This window comes from Ictalurus furcatus, chromosome 2 (assembly GCF_023375685.1).
Source record: "Ictalurus furcatus strain D&B chromosome 2, Billie_1.0, whole genome shotgun sequence".
Lineage (NCBI taxonomy): Eukaryota > Metazoa > Chordata > Actinopteri > Siluriformes > Ictaluridae > Ictalurus > Ictalurus furcatus.
Window position 1 is genome coordinate 14,298,230 of NC_071256.1, and position 20,820 is coordinate 14,319,049.

The window sequence follows — 20,820 nt, forward strand, 5'->3', positions numbered from 1 at the left end:
AGAGAGAGAGAGGGAGAGAGAGAGCACACAAGTCTGAGGGAGAGAGAGGGGGGAAAAGAAAAAAGAAAAAAAAAAAAAAGATTCCCTACAGCAGTCCCTGTCCCCGCTGATCCTGCAAGTGTGTGCGCGAGAGTGCTTAGATTTTTAGCGTCCACTGTTTCACGCACGCATCGTGAGAGGTCGTGACAAGCGTGCGTTCGTCTAGCCAGGCCAAGCCACTGACGTGGTGCAACCGGTGAGCATCTGCAACACACACAAAACACATTTGTAAATAAATGGTACAAGTTGATGTGGCAGCCATGTTCCATTTCCTAAAAGTCCTCACCTCCTCATCCAATAAAATCACCCTTTTTCTTTCTAGGCTATGTGAAACTATTAGAACAAACCACTCTGGTAGATGGAAGGGTGTTCTAATATCTTTTGATCACTTCAAATGCTTTGCTCTACAGTCAGTGCTGTATTGTTTCCTAAGCTGAAACCATTAACACAGTTCTGCAGCCAGTTGCACCAGTGGAACGCAAATTCTATCATCATTTAGTGTATAAAGTTCGTACTAAAAAATGTGTTACAAGTAATGCAGTGTAGAATTTCAGTCACAACACAGACACAATGTATGAAACACCAAATAAATCAAAACTTGAGGGCCTGCAACCATGAAATCTGAATTTGAATATGCCAATGATTGAAAAAGTCCATGCTTCATTTACCACCCCCTCCCCCAATATTGTAACAGTCAAGTTTTGGTGAGCCTATTGTAGCCTCAGATTGCGGTTGCAGATAGTGGAGCCCTATGTGGCATGCTGCTGTTGTAATCCATCAGCCTCAATGTTCAACATGTTGTGCATTCTGAGATGCTTTTCTGCTCACCACGGTTGTAAAGCGTGTTTGAGGTACTGTAGCCTACCAGTCTGGCCATTCTCATCGTGTAAAAAACCATTCTGTGAGACTGTTCTGAGTGAGAGCACATTATTTTTCCCCCTATTGTGACATTTGATATCAACATTAACTGAATGCATCTGCGTGAGTGTAGGCATTGCAGCCATATGATTGGCTAATTAATACAGCGTGAATGAGCAGTTATACAGGTGTTCCTATTAAAGTAACCAGTGAGATTAACCCCCCATGACCATTTACTCTACATTCATACTGAGTTATGATAAAGTTTACATGCTACTGGTGCAACTGGATGCTGATCTCAGACCTGGAAAAATATCCATCTGCAAATCCATAATCATACAGAACTCATTAGACAGAGTAGCACAAACAGGAATATTACAATTAGGATAAATAAACAAACAAAAAAAACCCACAGCACCTTCTGAAGGACAAAAATCATGTATAGTCTGGAAAACAGCAAGTGCGAGTTTGCGTACCAGGAATTTTGATCCTCTTCTCGGGATCAGAGATGGTCCAGATGTACACCATCATGTCCATTCCTCCGGAGGCAAAGCGATCATTATCAGGACTCCAGGACAGACATACCACTTTAGCGTGATGCCCGTAGTACTCGTTCTTAACCTGCATGAACAGGTATATTATACTACAGTTCATTGAAGAAATTGATGATGATGATGATGATGATGATGATATGGTTACTGTTACACTAACACTGTAGATAAAACAGTATGGTTACAAGGCTGCAAATGGATAATGGCTGTGTTTATTTACCGCATAACCATCGGCAACGGTGTACACGATGATGACCTTCTTCTCGTTTGAAACAGCGAGGAATGCCCCATCTCTGGAATACTGCAGATCAGTCACAGGGCCGTTAGTGTCCAGAACCTTCCCATCATCCTTCAAGGTGTTCCCCTGGACCGAGTAGAGATACACCTTTCCATCCTGCATGTGCACGCGCACACACACACACACACACACACACACACACACACACACACACACATTATGCCCCAAATCAATGGCCAATTTTCATTGTACCATCTTTAAAGGGAACCCCGACTATGAAGACTTGTATGGCTTATTAGATTAACGCTGACATCCGCTATACAAAAACCACTCTATAGGTCTTTTTTTTTTTTTAAATAATAAAAATCCTTGCACCCGTAGGCTGCCATTTCTGTTCACGTCACAATGCATTCTGGGTAGTGACGTCAAATGGTTGCAACGGTCTTGATTCTCCTGCGACCCTACAGTGATATAAACATGTCTTCAGCCTTTTCAATTTGAACCCGAGCGCAACATAAGCAAAGAGGCTGATATAGAAGACATTACTCAAAATGCACATCGAAATGAAGATGATCAGAGAGGTGAGGAGGCGAGAGTGGGGCAAAAACCCATGGTGTGTAGCAACTGCACGTCTATGCCAACCGAGAGTGTTTGTTGTTCAAGGGAAGCATATAGATTAAACTATCGTTTTACGATGAAACGTATTCTAATATCAATAATTTTAGAGCTTATGAGCCATCTCGCCGTCATACATTTTATCCTGTTAAAATTCCGCCAGCCCGCTCTCGCCATATTATGAGCAAATCTGTTATCTACAAAGCTTGTGTGTGTGCGAAGGTACTCATATCTTTGGAAAGCTAAGATTCTTGTGATTTGATTGATATAAACTGTTTTGAGATACAATCACAACAGCAGCTACAATCAATGTCTATGTCAGACCGCTGACATACAAACAAACACGTACAAAACGGCGGCAACTCACCTCATAGTAATCCACTGATCAAGAACATCCTGACAAAAACTGTTGTTACACTGGCAAAGGTCCAAACAATCCAATTATGTAACAATATTTAGTCCAGCTTTCAAGAGAGACCAAAACCATGCATGTGCTTCAAAAGGTTCAAGGACAGCTTTAATTTTACTTTGGGTATGCCTTAGTTAGGCGCTTTAGGATGGTTTTATACAACCTTTATGTCATGAGAATATACAGAAAAAACGCACTAACAAGATGTTTACAGGTTTGATTATATTTACAGATATCCCCTGTATCACCGCACACAAGAACTAGAAAATTACAGGCAAAAACAGTACAGTGTGGCAATGTTTTCCTGCTGTGGGGCTAGTAGTTAATTCTTTTGAGTGCTCGAGTGCATTGCGCATGTCACATAATGGTGGCCTCCGTAGGTTATAAAATGTATTAAATATTAAGGATTTTTAAAGTAATGAACATATTTCATGTGTTTCTAACACATTTTAGTAGGAGAGGGCAATTAAAAAAATTTTTTTTTTTTTTTTTTATACAACATTTTTTTTTATACATATAATACTTAAAACTTCAGTTAGAGTGTCTTGTTAACAAGAGGTCAACAAGTGAAACCGAAGGAAGTGAAACATGCAAATCATAAACAGTGGTTCCTTACAGCTCCGCCAACTGCCACGGTGCCACCTCCAGGGTGAATCGTGCCCACTTCTGGCTCATAGCCCAGCTTATCCAGAGTGAACACTTTCCTCTTATCCTTCAACAGCACCACCTACAGAAAAAAACAAAAACATGCAAACCGTATTAAAAATGCCCACCAGGAATTCTATTCTATTCGCTCAACCTAAGCAACAGAACGAATAATTTGAGGCTGTTAACGGGGAGTTTAGCACATTTGAGGGACCATCGTCCTCTTTGCACTGGCACCCATGAGTGTTAGGCAACATTTCGATTAAACAGAACAAGCTAAAGGTAACCAACTTCTGGAATGGAAACAACTTCTGGCAAAAAATAAAAGAAAGCTGGGCAGGGGTGTGGGGGTGGTGGACAACATTCCATGTTAAGAGCACCATGTTAAAAACAAACTTGCATATAGCTTGGTATCTCTTTATAAACAAAAACAAACGTGTGCACATATTACCTGTCCAATACACACAGCTACAGCCAAGCCTCCTGACCCGACAGACACGGTTTTTGGCTGAGCGTCCATCTTCGCCAGGTCAGAAGCGCTAACACACATACACACACACACAAAACAGTTATCACCGTGTATGTACCTTTACACTATTTCTGGTATAGTACATCTGTGTTTGTGGGTTTGTGCAGATCCACACTGTATGGCCAAAAGTATGTGGACACCTGACCATCACACCCACCTGTTGCCAAACGGTTGGTTGGAAGCACAAAATTGTACAGAATGGCTTTTTATGCTAGAACATTACAATTTCCCGTTCACTGGAACCAAGAGGCCCAAACCTTTTCCAACATGACAATGCGCCTGTGCACAAATAGAGGTCCAGGAAAATATACACACGCCTGCCAGCTGCGACAGATTACATTTCATCAAATCTTTTTACTGTCTATTAGAGTGCATTGTTCATACACGACCATGAATGTGTGTGTTCGGTCAGTGCAGCAGACACTGAAATCGATGGCAAGCCGTGTGTTTTGACAAGACACGATGTAAAAACAAAGCCTCATGCTCGCCATTTGTGAGATTTACCTGTACTCCTTCTTCTTCAGGTCGGTGAAGCGGACGGTATCGTCCATGCTGCAGCTCACCAGTCGGTTAGAGTCGTCCACAGTAAGCCTAGTCACGGAGTTCGTGTGTCCTTTTCCCGATAGTGTGTCGTTCTCGCCGCTCTGAGCGTCCCAGTAATGTACACACACATGTTAAGGATAACAATGGCTAGAAACATGCAACAACATACTGCGACAATTATCACACACAGTAACGCACACTTTTTGTGACATCATTGGCTATACACCTTCTACATATATAAGTAAGGTATATTTGGGGGACATGCAGACATGTTATAGGAAATTAATCAATGATTGGGGAACCCTAGTTACAGCTTCACTACTGACAGTCACAAAGCACTGACACTGGGGACGCCTTCCTTAAATGTGTGTAGCTGTTGATCTGATGATGTGGAGCATGCACCATACAATTCCTTCATGTGTGAAAGGATATTGATGTGTCCGTCATGGCTGCCAGAGTAGATAATGTTCTGCCCGTCGTCTTTATGTACGGTCACGCACTGAATGGACTTACTGTGACCCTAAGTGAGTAATAAATAACAATTAATGTCTGACCAGCTGTGTTCCAAATTGAGTTCTAAATATTAGTACTGTCTTGTACTAACCTTGATGGTGCGAATGGGTCGGTTCGGGTTGTTCTTATCCAGGTAGTTGATGTATCCAGACAGTGAAATGCTCAGGAGGTGATTTTTCTGCCACAGGCAACCCAGCTGCTGATCTAGAACGTCTGTACCCAGTTTAAAGGTAGTCACTGCAGTGCCGCTCGCCACATCCCATAATTTGACGGTCTTATCGCCGGACGCGGAGATAAGCTGAGTGCTATCTGAACTCCAGCTCACCTAGAGAGTTGAGTCATCATCATTATAAGTGCTCAGGTATGATAGGTGTCATACCGTTATAAGCCTAGGGTTGACATTTAGTGACATTTATTTCATAATGTAAGTGGAGGTAGGTTTAAGATACGTTTTAGGGTCTTAGTCACATGGGGCCGTCTCAAGACAAAGTCGCATCGATGTTTATGTGAAAAGTTACGACATAAAAGCAAGCGACGTTTTTAAAAACTTCAAAAATAAAGACTAATACAATGATATATGAATGAAAGGATGGCAAGCATTGAAAAACATCAAAACGGATGTCTAGTATATTTGGTTAAATGTGTGTCTTCCAGCCTCATTATTCAGTAAAATAGCACTTGATCCAGCACATCCTATTATTTCCATTTTATTAATTTTTATTATTTTTTAAAATTGCGTTCCGACAGTTCGTCATGCACAGAAACCATGAGATATTAAAATCTAGGCCATGAAATTATAGAGGGTGTGTAAGATTTAGCTTATTTTATCAAGCTTATAATACTGTAAATTCAATTGGGGGGATGGGGGGGCTTAACTTCCTGGTCAGAGAAGTATGTAGTTGCATCTAAAGATGCAATACAGATGTGTACAAATAAAAGCACATTATTGAAATCCTAAATAAGCATGATTAACACTGAAAACAGCCCAGGGCACTCTGGTTTTAAATTTATTTATTACGATTTACTAAGCCAACTCAAAATTTCTTCAGGTTTTTCTTTTAAATATGATCTGTATTGCTTAATGTAGGAAAATGGCTCTGAATAAACGCCAGTAATTGATTTCAACTTATTCCTTCTAATTAAATATTAAAATGAGCGAAGTAGGTGATAGAATATCAGATGAGCCTGTTGGAAATCACTAACTATTTACATGTACTTCTGTGTCTTTTTTTTTACCCTATAAAAAGTGAGTATACACACAGTAAACAAAACATACATACAGCATAAATCCCGCCCTCATGAGCTTTATCTCCTCCCAGCGCTCCCAGTGATTCAGCAGTCTTTCCGTCGTAAATGAAAATCTGGAACGAGAGAGAAAGAAAGGGGGTGAAATACAAGACATGGGCGGAGAACAGAGGAAAGCCTGGAGCAAAACCTAACACGTATATACATAAAGCATAAAAACCAATGAAATGACAAAGTGAGGCATTTGAAGTAATGGGACCTTTTGGAAACATTTACACAATTTTGATATTCATGAAAATCCTCCAAGTTTGTGGAAAACATTCAAATCCTTTGTGCAGATCTACTGAAAGAGAGACTGAAGTGTAAACTTCAATGTAAACTAAGAAGGCTTCAAATCGTATCACTCGCATCTTCCTTTAACGTTATGCGGCAAACACCAAGTGACTGATTAGACCAGGAGTGGGCAATCTTATCCGGAAAGGGCCGGTGTGAGTGCAGGTTTTCATTCCAAATAAGCAGAAGCCACACCTCAATCTATCGAAAGCCGAAATGATCTACTGATTAAACAAGTGGAATCAGGTGTGCCTCCTGCTCAGTTGGAATGAAAACCTGCACCAACACCGGCCTTTTCTGGATAAGATTTCCCACCCCTGGATTAGACCGATCTGGTCGTTCTCAATCTGCAATATGTCGTGTACTCCCTAGTGTGCTGCGTGCAATCACTGGCTTCGTGTGTTTTTTGTGTCTCATATACTAAATTGTTTCAGAAATTAAAACTAAATCCAAGATAAAACAAAGGCAGCCTGTGTAATCAAAAAATACAGTTTTTAAATGATATTTATTGAAGCTAAAAAAAGTTATCCAATACCAACTGGGCCTGTGTGAAAATGTATTTGCCCCCCATCGTTAGTAATTCCCCAAATCTATGAAACTGCTTTTATAATGGGGTTCAGCTGGACTAGACACAACCAGGACTGATTACTGCAAACCCTGTTCAATCAGATCAACACTTAAATAGAATTTTTTCAACAGCATGAAGTTGGTTAAAAGGTCTTACCCAGTAACACATTATGGCAAAATTGAAAGACATTAAAGAAATGATGAGGAAGAAGGTGACTGAAATACATCAGTCTGGGAAGGGTTACAAAGCTATTTCAAAGGCTCTGGGACTCCAAAGAACCACAGTGAGAGGCATTATCTCCAAATGGAAAAACTCGGCACAGAAGTGGCCGACCTTCCAAACGTCCTCCAAGAGCACAGCAATGACTCATCCAGAAAGTCACAAAAGAGCCAAGTACAACACGTACAGGCCTCTCTTACATCAATAAAGGTCACTGTTCATGACTCCACCATCAGAAAAACACTGGATATCCATTAAAGTGTAGAGAGGTGAAAACCACTGCCAATCCAGAAGAACATTAAGGCTTGTCTGATTTGTGCCAAAACACACCTTAATGATCCTCAAACCTTTTGGGAGAATGTTCTGTGGAACATTATTATTCCTCTGTTTTCATGTCAAACCATTTCTTTCACCTCACTTAATTCACACCTAATTCACCTATTCTGTAATTTGTCTCCAGACTGATACCTTTTTATCTGGATTGATACCATTTTTCTATCATTCTGTTCAGCTCTTTAGCTTTTCTGTGGGAAGTGCAAACAAGCTATAGATTGAACCTGCTTTACATTTTATGGATGACTGGCATTCAACAACATGCGTGAAGGAATGCAAAGAAAATCAGCTTTGCTAAAACTTCTGTACATCTGGCGGACGGTGTTCGCCAGTTCGGTGAGGCCTATAAAAATATTCACACAACCTTCGCTAATAGATCGATAAACGAGGCCCATTGTTGTCAGATCGCTTAGTAGAGAATTATAACTCAATCTGGGGCAACGTCATTGATGCTTAAGGTGCGACATCTGCATTTCCTTTGGCTTTACCTGTCCATCGGCCCCTGCTGAAACATAACGGCTTCCGTCTGGTGAGAAACGAACGCAGTTCACAAAACGGCTGTGATCCTGCAGAGAGAGAGAGAGAGAGAGAGAGAGAGAGAGAGAGAGAGAGAGAGAGAGAGAGAACAAAACAGAGTGAACATAAACACAAAGCTTCATTTCAGCAAGCAAAGGTAAATACGTTTCCTGTGTTGGTGTTTCTATTTTGCAGGGTGTTTAAATCCTAGTCTGTAGTGCTTATAGTGTTTCTTAAATTTTAACTGAAGACATCAAATCAATCAAGTTTGACATCACAGTTTTTCCACACTGCACATTTCCCTCGGTCTCAATCGCTGCATTCACCTTTAAGCATTCATTCAAATGTGTCCTTGCGCTGCACGTCATAACCACTGTGACCTAGATGATTTGTTTGTTAAATACACAGGCAAAATAGTGGACTTAAAGGCTGAAATGATTATCCTGTGCCACTACGCACTATCCGATGCTATCCAGCAGAGGACTGGTTTCCTTTCGAGTCTTCACAAGGTTTATACCTTGTGTCGTCTCAGAAAGATCATCCCTGCCGCTGTTGCCAAATTTAAACCTAAACTGTGATATATAAAAACACCTGAATTGAATTGTACTCTTTCTGATGGGTTGATTTTGGGTGCGTTTCTACTAGTTCACATTTTTCCACTGAAAACTGATTTTTGGCTACTAAATCAGGTCAAGCTGGAGAGCCCATCATGATCTGATATACAATAATAATGAAGAAGTTATTAGAGGAAAACGTCTGCTTCCAAAACATGTAGCAAGTGGGCTTGCTGCGATACTCGATGTTACTCGGTGTTCGGTCACACACTGTTTACATCACCTGCCCACCCCGGCACCGCCCCCACTGGCATTTTGCTTTTTTTTATAGTAATAAATATTTAGTTCAGTTAGAGAATGGACGCTACAGTTAAAAACTGAACGCGTCTGCGCAATTCAGCATGAGCCGAATGAGTCAGAGTCACAGCACAGACCAGCAGGAGTCAGACTTCATTTATACCGTTGTTAATAAAGCAGTCTTATTCGTTGTGTTAATAGAAGTTCTATATTTAATATAAGCAAATTTGTCGTACTGTTCTGTTGTTGCGTTTTTCCATTAACAATAACAATGAACCCACCGTTCAAGCAATTGCTGCTAATTCGAAAGCGAAAAGCGCACAGGTATTCATAAGCGATTTCAAAGCGAGGGGAAAAGAGGGAAAAGCCCCCTTTTTCGACACGTGGCGACACCGATAATACCAAGCCAGCTAACTCAGATTTAGTAATCCATCCATCCATTTTCCATACCGGGTCACAGGGGAGCCTGGAGCCTATCCCAGGAAAGTTGGGGCACGAGGCAGAGGACACTCTGGACCCAGGGGGGTGGGGGGGGGGCAGTGGGATCAGCCCATCTCAGGGCACAATCGCACACATTCACACACTACGGACAATTTGGAAATGCCAATCAGCCTGCAATGCATGTCTTTGGACTGGGGGAGGAAACCGGAGTACCCGGAGGAAACCCCCGGAAGCATGGGGAGAACATGCAAGCTCCATGTACACAGGGCCTGGAACCCTGGAAGTGTGAGTTACTAATAAAGTTAGTAAGTTTAGTAATGAAAATAAATATACTATAGTAACCACAATTTTTCAGGTTTAGCAACAACTACATAAATTGCTAAGACAGGCTGAACTAGGTTACTAGCCGGATAGCCACGTGCTACTTTGGTTTGTTTGGAACTTTTTTGCAGCCTGTATGTGTAAACCTCAGACTGATTGAATATGGCCTTTCGACCTCATTGTGGGTAATGGGTGGGGGGAAGAAAGGTTTTCCAATTTGCATTTGTTCATTATGCAAAAAGGTGCAAAGGGCAGTTTCTTGGGTATTAAAAATAACATATTACAGTAAAGTTATTTACTTGTGTGATTTTTTCAGTCTGCCTAAAACCTTGCTAGCTAAATGTGATTTCCTCCCACACTTTGATCAAGTTACTGGATAGCTACATGCCATATAGTTTTCAGAACTGTGTGTGTGTGTATATATTTCATTCCTAGATCAAAATAAAAACGTCAAAATTTCACCATGTGAATGATTTTGCCAACAGTGAGGTCTAAAAGTCAGGGGTTTTCTTTTGCTTGTACGTTTTTTAAAAAATCAGCAGAAAGTCACTATACACATAAGCAAATTTGTGACATTGACCATGTTAACTCCTTTGTGTAAAAGGTCAAAGCTCCTGGAGTCTCATCTCTTCCGCTGAAGCACATGTTCAGACGACACACTGATGGATTTGATCATCAGGTTTCACACAAATTTGGATCATCCGGTTTTACATGAACTCGTCCACTCAATGTCAGTTTGAGCGTTATCAACAAAAACGGGACATACAAAATACCAAGAAATTCTGAAATTCATGCAAATATTTCAAAGATTCTACTTTTCACTCAAGTTGTTATGCTCATGAGATCATTTGTAATAATTTTTTTTAAATTAAACTAGATAGTATACAAACAATATAAACCTGACTTGGCCATGAGTGTGCTCATTTCATCACTGCAGCAGAACGCTCAAAACCTTTATCGTTAAGCTACAACATTTCTGAAAATAATTAAGTGCTCCACTAACTCCTCTGTGCGTGTGTGTTTGAGGTATTAAAGTGTTTGGCAAAGTGAAACATGTTCAGGCACATAGCACATTCTTGTTAACACAGTCAAAACACACAGCACCACTGCTTTCCCCATCCCAGTGTTAAACTTTCAGGAACACACACACACACACACACACACACACACACACACACACACACACACACACTTGTGCATAATCAGTTACAATACGATCTTCATTCTTAGATTAAGAGCGTCAGTTTACGATACATTAGGAAATACGAGAGGAAAACCTTTTTTTGGGGCTTATATAGTGGTTTGAGACACGCCCATTGTGAACTGGTGACAGGGTGGAATTTCTATTTGTATACATTAGGGGTGTAACGATATCACGGTAATATATAATCGTGATGCAAAAATGTTACGATATGTATCGTAGAGTTAGGGCAATATATTTACGATATGATGTCCGTTTTATCCTATAGCCTGTTTGCAGTCAAGTGAATCTGATGACACGTGAAATTTAGATGGAGGGCAGAATGGACGAGATGGAGAGAAGGCTGTACTGTACTGGTTTAGACACTATTACAAGAGAAGGGTATAAACAGAAAATCACAACATATGTTGGACATGATGCTTATGTTATAAAGAGGATTTTTCTACTGAATTGAAATACTTGCCTGCCCTCGAGGCGGTAGATATAAGCAACTACCTTTTACTCTAGAAAACAAATGAAAGTATACAAAAGTATGGAGGTATAGAACATTGTTAGTGGTTGGGTCAACGACCTCGGTACCAAGGTGCACCACAGTGATTATCGTTCGGTTTTTGCCCGGGTGAGTGGCATTTCTTTTTTGTCCTGTGGATTAACCCAGCAACAAACATTCAGCGCTGCTGCACCTCTTGATGTTAGCATTACGGTTGTTTACTTTCGTTATTAGGTTAACCACTCTCAGAGGTCCGCTGAAATGCCACTAAAGCCATAGATCATCACAAAACAATCACTTTAAATTTACAAAGTACAGAAACAGCTAATGCTACATAAACACAGCACATATACGTTGTATTAACTTAGCTTTTGACAAAGTGGTCACTGCACACTAGGGGTGGGAATCTCTAGGCACCTCACGATTCGATTCAATTCAAAGGGCTGCGATGCGATGATAAAATGATTATCGATGCATCTTTTTTTTGTGGACTAATTCAGCGAAACCCAGAAGTGTGCTAAATCACCATTACTGCAGTGGCGATCCCTCCTCTGAAAATAGTTTTGTACGACTCCTTTGTACCCGAATTTCACAGCTTTTAATTCTGTTGTTTTTGTGTAAACAGTTAGAAAAGAGACTTGTCAAAAATGCGTTATAACTGTGACAGTTCTCCCCATCGATCGTGTGTCTCTTATGTCTGTCACGTAATGGAGGCTGAGATGGATGCAAGTGCAGATACGAGTTTTATTGAAAAGAGGCAGTCAGACAAATCCAAAACATGAAACGCAGGCATGGTCAAAAACATGCAAAGGGTCAGGCGATCAGCAATCGGGCATAAACGAGACTAAGCAAGAATCAAATAACGAGGATGAGAATAGGATCAAAACTATGCCATGTAAACGAGGAACAAAGGCTTAGCATGGTGGTAACACTCACGCAACACAGGGGTTTGAATAACAAACATAAATCAGGGGTGAAACACAAAACAGCTGAGACTAATACTGACACATAAGGGAACAACCAATGACATTACAAGGGCGGAGACAGGACAGAAATCATAACAAATGCACATGTCAAAAGTGAACAAAATCAATGTCACTGAATCCCGGAAGTGCGCACTCACGTTGCGTGCTATAGAGAGCTAGCGTGAGGGGAAATGTGACAATGTGCACGCCACAGACTTCCGCGTTCTGCCTTTTGCATTCCATCAACATTACGTTATCGGTTAACATTTAGAAATCGATTTTTGACATTTGTGAATCGATTCAGAATCGTCCACGTCTGCATCGAGATGCATCTAAGAATCGAATAGTGATACGTATCGAATCGTGAGCCAAGTGTATCGTTACACCCCTAGTATACATGTGACCTAGACTGTAAATAAATGGTAAATGGTGTGTGGTTGTCTCAGACCTGATCCTGTTTGAGATTGAGATGATAACAGAAGTGGACTTACGCTGACGGTGCACTTGAATTTGAAGGGCGGCCCCTCGAAGAAGGAGGTGGTATTATCATCACTGCCTGTGATGAGTCTGTACGGCCGGGTCTGTTTAAGGTCCACGCTGTTAATGACCTTACTGTGACCGATGATCTCGCCCACAGAGGAGCCCGAGTCCCACAGGAACACTGCACCGAACCTACACACACACACACACACACACACACACACACACACACATTACCTTTTCTAAAGAGATACATCACATGGAGTGCTTTTGGTCACCAAATATTCTGTCAGCAATCTATTTGCCTTTATCCCACAGTGTTGTTTAATTCTCAATTCTGATTGGTCAGAAGGAGTTGATTAATTTTCTAACAGCAGCTCTGACAGTAGTTCTGGCTGCAATTCAAATCAGATGTTTACATTAATGCACTCGTTCTAACGCGCTATTGTTTCTTATGCAGGAACTTGTATAAAGGACACTCCAACTAAACGAATTTTAAAACGTGCACTTGTTTTCGCATTTTTTTTGGGAAGGAGTCTCCAGTGTCAGTGCTTTCTAACAGTCAAGTCAAGCTGCATTTGTTTTTATTGTCTAACATGAGAGGGGGGAAAAGAAGCTGGTGAGGAAACGGCCATTTATAGCAGGTATAAACGGATAAAAACTGATTTAATCAATTTTTAAAAATCCTAAGTGTTGGGAAATGTGTGTTATATAAGTGGGACATTATCTCCTGAAGTGTTTTTGTCTTAATCAACTTCAAGATGGTAACAGCATCACACCACATGGTCATTCCAACAGCATATGATGTTTTATTCCTTACTTAACAAGTTTATCGGTTAAAGCAGCTTTTTTTTATTATGGGACTACATTTTCTAGTAGCCGTTCATTCAAATATAAAGTGTGATATGGGAGGAGTGGGTACAGAGTCGTACAGAGGCCCGCTTTAAACAAGTTCTGTGTAAAATCGAACAGACTTGAATCATATAGTAGCCTAAAGACCATGTAAGATACGTGCTAACTGTTTATTCTGGTAACAGTTGAAGGTTTCACCTCATCTCTCTTCGCTGCAAGTCCCCCTAACGTGTGGAAACACCGCAAACGATCCAGGCTTCATTACAAATGCGTTCAGAAATAATTCTGACAATGCATAAACCAGGCATTCAAAGACCTTGGAATAACAGGACTCTACACTGCACTCCGATAACATTATTTTCAGTGCCTATTAAGGCAAACCCTTCATGCAGAGCACACATGCTTTGCGACTCACTTCTCTCGTCCCTCTCCCACCACAGCGAGACGTTTGCTGTCCTCCGTCCAGCTGACGTCCTTTATCTTCCCTCCAAAGGGTTGGTACTCGTACTTCAGCAAGTGCTCCTTCTGAGTGGTGTCCCAAATACGGATCTTACCCGACACATCTAAAGTGCACAGAGACAAAACAGATTAACAGAGAAGTGTAAAATCTGTCAGCCTGAACAAGAAGGACTCACAGGACGTGCCCCAAATCAAACCCCCATGCTCGCTAAATGGTGTCTAATTGTGGAGAAATACCATTGCACTACGTAGGGGACAACATGCGACATTGGACCCAAGCCAGTCACTAAAGCCGCTTTTCCACTGAAATGACCTGGAACAATTAGTCCCAGGAACTTTTTTCAAGGGACCATTTGGTTCCTCCAGACCTTTGTTGTCTGCGTTTCCATCATAGTCTAAAGTACCGTTAAGATTAGGCAAATTAGTCCTGTGACGTACGACTGCGCACGACAAGCCCTTGGCGAGGATGTGAAGCCTCTAAATATGCTACAATCAAACTTATTATTGACACAAAGTAAGCCGATTTTAATGATGTAATGTAAAATGTTTACTCCGCTCACAAACACGTAGCAGGCGTTGGTTGGAACACAAACCTCTGAACAGTAACAAAAGAGTTTGCTGCAACTAAACTGGTAATGTAGTGGTTAGGATTCACCGCGCTCACAGTCGCGACACAGGTTCGATTCCCACAGAATTATTATTATTATTATTTATTTTTTTTTTTTGGGATAAAGGTTCGTGTCTTAAAAATGGACAGTCTATTTTCTGAAATCTGATAACGACACTGCAACAACAACAAGGATGGAGGAGATTCAAGCTGTGCTGCTGTTGATGGATATATTGCTTTGCTAAAAAGGTAACTGAGAAAACGCTGGAGAAGAGATAAGCAGAGGTAGTGAAGCGAATTCGGTATGCTGGTAATGCTAGACTCAAAGTAAGCAAACGGATTTTATCAGCTGTTGCTGAGATGACGGAGACGAACATGCGCGTACACAAGCTTCTCTCTGCACGGTTTTCCTGTGTGAACAATGCTCAGCTCATGTAACCCACTTGATATTTTTAAGTATACTTTTTCATTGCAGGTCGCCGTTTCCAGTTCCCGCTGTATTTCATCCACGGCATAAATACTTAATAAGGCCTGAACCTCGTCGTCGGTCCAACGGTCGTATTTTTATTTTATTTTAAAGACTCCACTGTGTTGATTAGAGTCACAATAAAAAAAACTGTTACTGTACGCACCACAACAGACTTTTAAAAATGTTGGGTGCACTCAACCAATCAGCATGTTCAGCGCCAAAGTCCCACCCCCAAAGTTCCTGGCTTTTGAAAAAGTACCACTTCCCGAGTAGAGACTTTGCGAGGGCTAAATATTTTACTGGGAACTTAAATTAGACCTTGGTCCCTGCGGTGGAAACACACGGAATACCTCCCAAAGTCCCTGGGGAAAGTTCCTGTGCTGGAAAAGCAGCATAAGACAAGATATGCTTTTACACAGTGTGTGTTTGGAGCTGTATCAGAAAGGAGAACACTAACCACTAGCAGACATTTTGTCTATTCACGCACACACAAGAAAGAGAATTGTTCACCTCCTGAGGCAATGTAGAAGCCGCTGGGTGCGTATTTGGCAACGATGACTGGGTGAGGATGTTCTGTGTAGACGTCGGCAATAGCGGGATTCTGTAACACACACACACGATCAATGATTAATGATTATAAATGATTAATTATTAAGTAAATGAGCCAAACTCTCCTGAGTGACAGGTATCCCTGGGTCACCAATGACCAAGTTTAAAGTTAATATTGATTAAGGTAATATCATTAACCAGGGTTACCAGGTTAAAAAATTATTCCAGCCCAACGACATCTCAAAAACCATACAAAAGACCTAAAATAATTTTTTTAAAGCACAGAAAATTTGGCCAGTGGAAAACGGAGACATCTTTTTCCCTGCAGACTCAGCGTGGAAAACAAGCATTTCACACACGTCTAACATACAGACATTGTCCACTCCATAAACCCCCTTTCCCGCTCCCAAACTTTGCAATATATTTTACAATAGAAATGGTTCTGTACATCATAAACACTTTGTCTCCACCTATAATTAAAAGATATAAGTATCTGGAATCCCCATTAACTGTTCTGTTCACTGCTCTTCAACTGTGCATGGGGCAGAGTGATACCTTCCCCAATGGGCCTCTATTAGTGTTTGTTACAGTTCCCACTAGTAATAACTATGCAATAATAACTCTGTGGAGTTAAGTGGAGCAGTGAGCAAAGTGGACTAAGTGGAACACTGAGCAACCAAATCAATGGAACATCAGCTTATATCTGTCAAATAGCAGCATTAAAAAAAAATCGTTGGTCATTCAAAAGTGGTAATTAGTATGTTAACAGAATTCAAAAAGTGTATAAGGTTGTGATTGAGGACTTTGTGATGATTAACATTTGTTGAAATCAATGACATAATTGGTGCAGACACTGCATTTACATTGACGGCACTTGACAGACGCTCTTATCCAGAGCGACTTACATTTATCTCATGTACACATCTGAGCAGCTGAGGATTAAGGGGCCTTGCTCAAGGGCCCAACAGTGGCAACTTGGCGGTGCTGGGGCTTAAGCTCACAACCTTCCGATCAGTAGACCAACATCTTAACCACTGCAAAATGTAGCTCTGGTTGTGGCAACTAGCTACAGTCATTGCCACGTTGTGCAGCAAGCTAATTACACACCATCACTCATAGCCACGTCATTCCTAACTAGCACTATACTCTGCCAACCGTTTAGCTCAGGAGTGTCCAATCTTATCCGGAAAGGGCCAGTGTGGGTGCAGGTTTTCATTCCAACCAATCAGAAGCCACATCTGAGTCTATTGAAAGCCAAGATCAACTGATTAAACAGGTGGAATCAGGTGTGGCTCCTGCTTGGTTGAAACGAAAACCTGCACCAACTCCGGTCCTTTGTGGATAAGATTGGACACCCCTGGTTTAGCTAGTTCCCATCTGTTCATTAAGAAATGTGCCATTCTTGTTCATTTGTCAGCAAACGTGCAACAGAATAACACAGCATCAAACTGTTGAAGTGGGGCACAACTATAGTCACTTCAGAATGGACAGTATAAAGAACAAGATCTTACATCGATGTTCCTGATGATGACACTCTTTCCATTTGTGTACAGGAAGTTGTTCCCTTTCGGGTCCCCACCAATAACTTTGGCCACACCCCTTTCCATTTGAGGAAGGCTGGCAAACAAGTGCTCTGTAAGAGATTAACACAAACAAATATTAGAAATCACACATACATCAAGCTACAAATTTAACACAGTCAATGTTTATACACAAGTCAGTGGATACCTCTGGGTCATGTCCCAAGTTAGTTTGAATACGTTTGCCTAAAGCACATTAAATTTATTCATTCAGCAGAAGCTTTTATCCAAAGCGACTTACAAATGAGAAAATACAAGCAAAGCAATACAATCAAGCAGAGAACAATACAAGTAGTGCTACCGTACAAGATCCATTAATTGAGTTCCAGAAAGCAAAGTGCAGAGTAGAGGTGAAAGTGCAAATTTTTTTTAATGGGTTGGTTAGGTGTTCATGGAAGAGGTGGGTCTTTAGCTGTTTTTTGAAGATGGTGAGAGATTCTGCGGACCGGATTGAGGTTGGAAGTTCATTCCACCACTGAGGAACAGTTAGTTTGAAGATTCTGGAAAGGGACCTTGAGCCACGCTGAGTAAGTACTACTAAGCGGTCACTCGCTAATCGATCGCAGATTGCGAGAGGGAACGTAAGCCTTCAGGAGAGAGTTGAGGTAGGAGGGTGCTGTTCCAGACAAGGTCTTGTACGTGAGCATCAAGGCATTGAATTTGATTTGGGTGGCTACAGGAAGCCAGTGGAGGGAGATGAAGAGTGGTGTGACATGGGTTCTCTTGGGCTGGTTGAAGATTAGGTGTGCTGTTGCAATCTGAATCATTTGAAGGGGTTTGATGGAGCTGGCCGGGAGGCCCGAGTGCAGGGAGTTGCAGTAGTCCAGTTTTGTAGTCCAGTATCTGTGTAGCCTGTTCAGAGAGGTAGGGTCTGATTTTCTTGATGTTGTACAGGATGAACCTACAGGATCGTGTAGTTGAGATGTGGTCTGTAAAGGTCAAGCTGTCATCGAGAATCACCCCAAGGTTCCTGGCTGTACTGGTTGGCTTGAGTGTGGTTGAGCCGAGCTGTACAGTGAGGTTGTGGTTTATTGAGGGACAGGCTGGGATGGCAAAATCTGAGCTTTTCGTCAGGTATTTACCTAGCAGGTATTTACCTAGCAGCACATAACCTAGCAGGGAATCAAAGTGACCTTAAAACTTAACAACAGACCATAGTAAGTAGAACCTCCGGTTTAACTAGCTATGCTTAGTTTAACTAGCAAGCTTTGCTTGCTCATAGATATTATGCATAGTGTACCAAAATCATTCATTTTGGAAAAAAAAATTTTAAATGGCAAAATATAAAAGTATGAGAGCAGTAATAGAAAAGGAGGTGTTCGGGTTTGAACTGCCCAAAATATTTTATGCCCAGCCAAATGTTTATTCGTCAGTGGATAACCTAACGCATATTGTACAGTTGATTATATATGTAAGGTGTAAACACCCACAATGCATCAGTTTTTGACCATGTAGTTACCTTTAATATTGTAGAATGTCCACAAAACAAATTAGTACCCACCATCGCTTATGTTACAGCAGCTGCAAACAGCCATTCCCTCCCCTGCGTCCCTTGTAAATGTTGCTTGCCATATTACCAAACTGCAAAGCCTTGAAAGCTAAAGTTACACCTTTACATCTGACTGTTACAAAGTACTGACACTGGAGACTCCTTCCATAAATAAACTTACAATCTCCTTACAGACAACTTCAACAAGTACACTTAACTTAGACTATTATGGCATCCAAATCCTTGTGAATGACTTGTTACTAGGGAAACCATAACTTTAACACAACCAGGCATTAACATAGCCAAATGAAACTACTGTCAGAACTGCTGGTATACACAATGAATGAACACCTTCTGACCAATCAGAATCGAGAATGCACAGGATTTCAGCTTGATCACGTTCATAAAAAGCCAATAAAGAGCTCATTACAGGTCGACTAAGTTTAACTGTACAACCTTTAAACAAAGGCACGTGAGTGTTTAATCATATTTTAATTGGTTACCAGTTGCTATGGTGAGTGATAGAATTAACCAATCGGGATAGCGCTATTTTCCTCCCGAGTCTGAGGTATTAGCAAGCTAGCTACACTCTGAGGAGTTGGAATATAGAGGAGGAGAAAAATAAAAAGTGGAGTTTGGGTTTATGAAGTGAAGGTTTTATATATAACTTAGCACGCTATTTTCATTATTATTGTTTTCAGAAGAAACTGTCATGAAGTCATTTTATTTCTTAAACACTTTTCCCTGTCTGGCATCCATCCAAAAAAAAAAAAACACACGCACGAGCGCGTCGCACTTCTCAATATAACCGTACGTTTATGACGTGATGAACGTATTTAGCATATTTCCGCTTGAAATTAATTCCCAGCAATAAAGCGTGCTTGTTAGCATGTATGACACCGGTATATGATTTTAGAACCAGCCCTAGGGTTACAAGTACGTACACTTCACCGAGTATACAAACCCAGAACTGAATAAACTACCGGGAAGACACGAGAGGTTTGTTTAGAAATGTCACGCTACAGTGAGGTGCGCTTTTATCAGTGCGCTTCGTTGTGCTGCGATGATAAAGTTCGTGTGATGTTTATTTACATTCGCTTTAGCGTGTTAGCCAGGTAGCTAATGGCCATCTCGCTATAGTTGCGTTTGTCTTGTTTTGAAGTGAAAGTTAAACGCCAGTGACGTCACTGCGCTCATTCTGTTCTGTTCTAACGGTTAGAAATAAAGTAAAATAAAATAAAATAAATAAAAAAGAAATGCTCGCGTGCTGACGGTTTTAAATACATCACAGTAGAATGCGAGCGGCCAGTGTAGTCGCCTACAGAAGGAAAGGGACAAATTGGAACACAGCCGCTGTCAATAGCGGCAGCAACTGAAACTAGGATCACGATTTCTGGGTATCAAACACAACACAGAGCGCATCTGCACTTAAAACTTACTCAGTTCGTACGACATGTTTGTCCGCTTGTTCTTCGCGATGTATATAATCCTTTTCGAATGAATGACAAACGAAGCCTCCCGGATCCTTCAGCTCGGTCCCTGTTACCGGCCACTTGGTCTCCGCCTAATCGCATAAACGCGGAAGCAAGAGCAGCTCGAGGGACGCTTGCCTTTGTCCATATATGGTAAAGTCGGCTTCTGCGCTACACCTCTGTAAGCCTCGACAGATTGCATGCTCGCGCACATCAGGCATCCCAAGGACCGCTTGGGTAGCTGACGCATCCGCCTGATTAAAATTCAGGCCGGCTACATGGGCAGCGTTAAAGCAATACGTTAACGTGTAGATTTTTGCATATATAATTAAAACGTTTCAAACAAAACGCTTTGACTGTTAGCTGGCCAGGGAGCATTTCATTTTTGTTAAATTTATAGTCGGGGGAAAAAAAATCTACGCGGAAACAGGCACGTACTT

The 20,820-nt window shown here is 41.2% G+C and overlaps 1 protein-coding gene across 1 annotated transcript in view; it reads right to left on the reverse strand.

The window, feature by feature from the left end:
- The window catches only part of wdr1 (WD repeat domain 1), a 21,141-nt gene extending 639 nt beyond the window's left edge, over positions 1-20,502 (reverse strand). Inside the window, exons 1-15 of the mRNA XM_053649699.1 lie at positions 20,348-20,502; positions 17,351-17,472; positions 15,801-15,891; positions 14,171-14,318; positions 12,915-13,095; positions 8,127-8,204; positions 6,221-6,301; positions 5,032-5,265; positions 4,858-4,947; positions 4,389-4,543; positions 3,807-3,894; positions 3,327-3,437; positions 1,669-1,842; positions 1,374-1,518; positions 1-243 (exon numbers count right to left, since the gene is read on the reverse strand). The exon at positions 1-243 is cut by the window's left edge and continues 639 nt beyond it. Coding sequence (XP_053505674.1) covers positions 137-243; positions 1,374-1,518; positions 1,669-1,842; positions 3,327-3,437; positions 3,807-3,894; positions 4,389-4,543; positions 4,858-4,947; positions 5,032-5,265; positions 6,221-6,301; positions 8,127-8,204; positions 12,915-13,095; positions 14,171-14,318; positions 15,801-15,891; positions 17,351-17,472; positions 20,348-20,363 — 1,821 coding nt within the window. The 5' untranslated portion in view covers positions 20,364-20,502 and the 3' untranslated portion in view covers positions 1-136. The remainder of the gene's footprint in view (positions 244-1,373; positions 1,519-1,668; positions 1,843-3,326; positions 3,438-3,806; positions 3,895-4,388; positions 4,544-4,857; positions 4,948-5,031; positions 5,266-6,220; positions 6,302-8,126; positions 8,205-12,914; positions 13,096-14,170; positions 14,319-15,800; positions 15,892-17,350; positions 17,473-20,347) is intronic.
- Between the last annotated feature and the right edge of the window lie 318 nt (positions 20,503-20,820).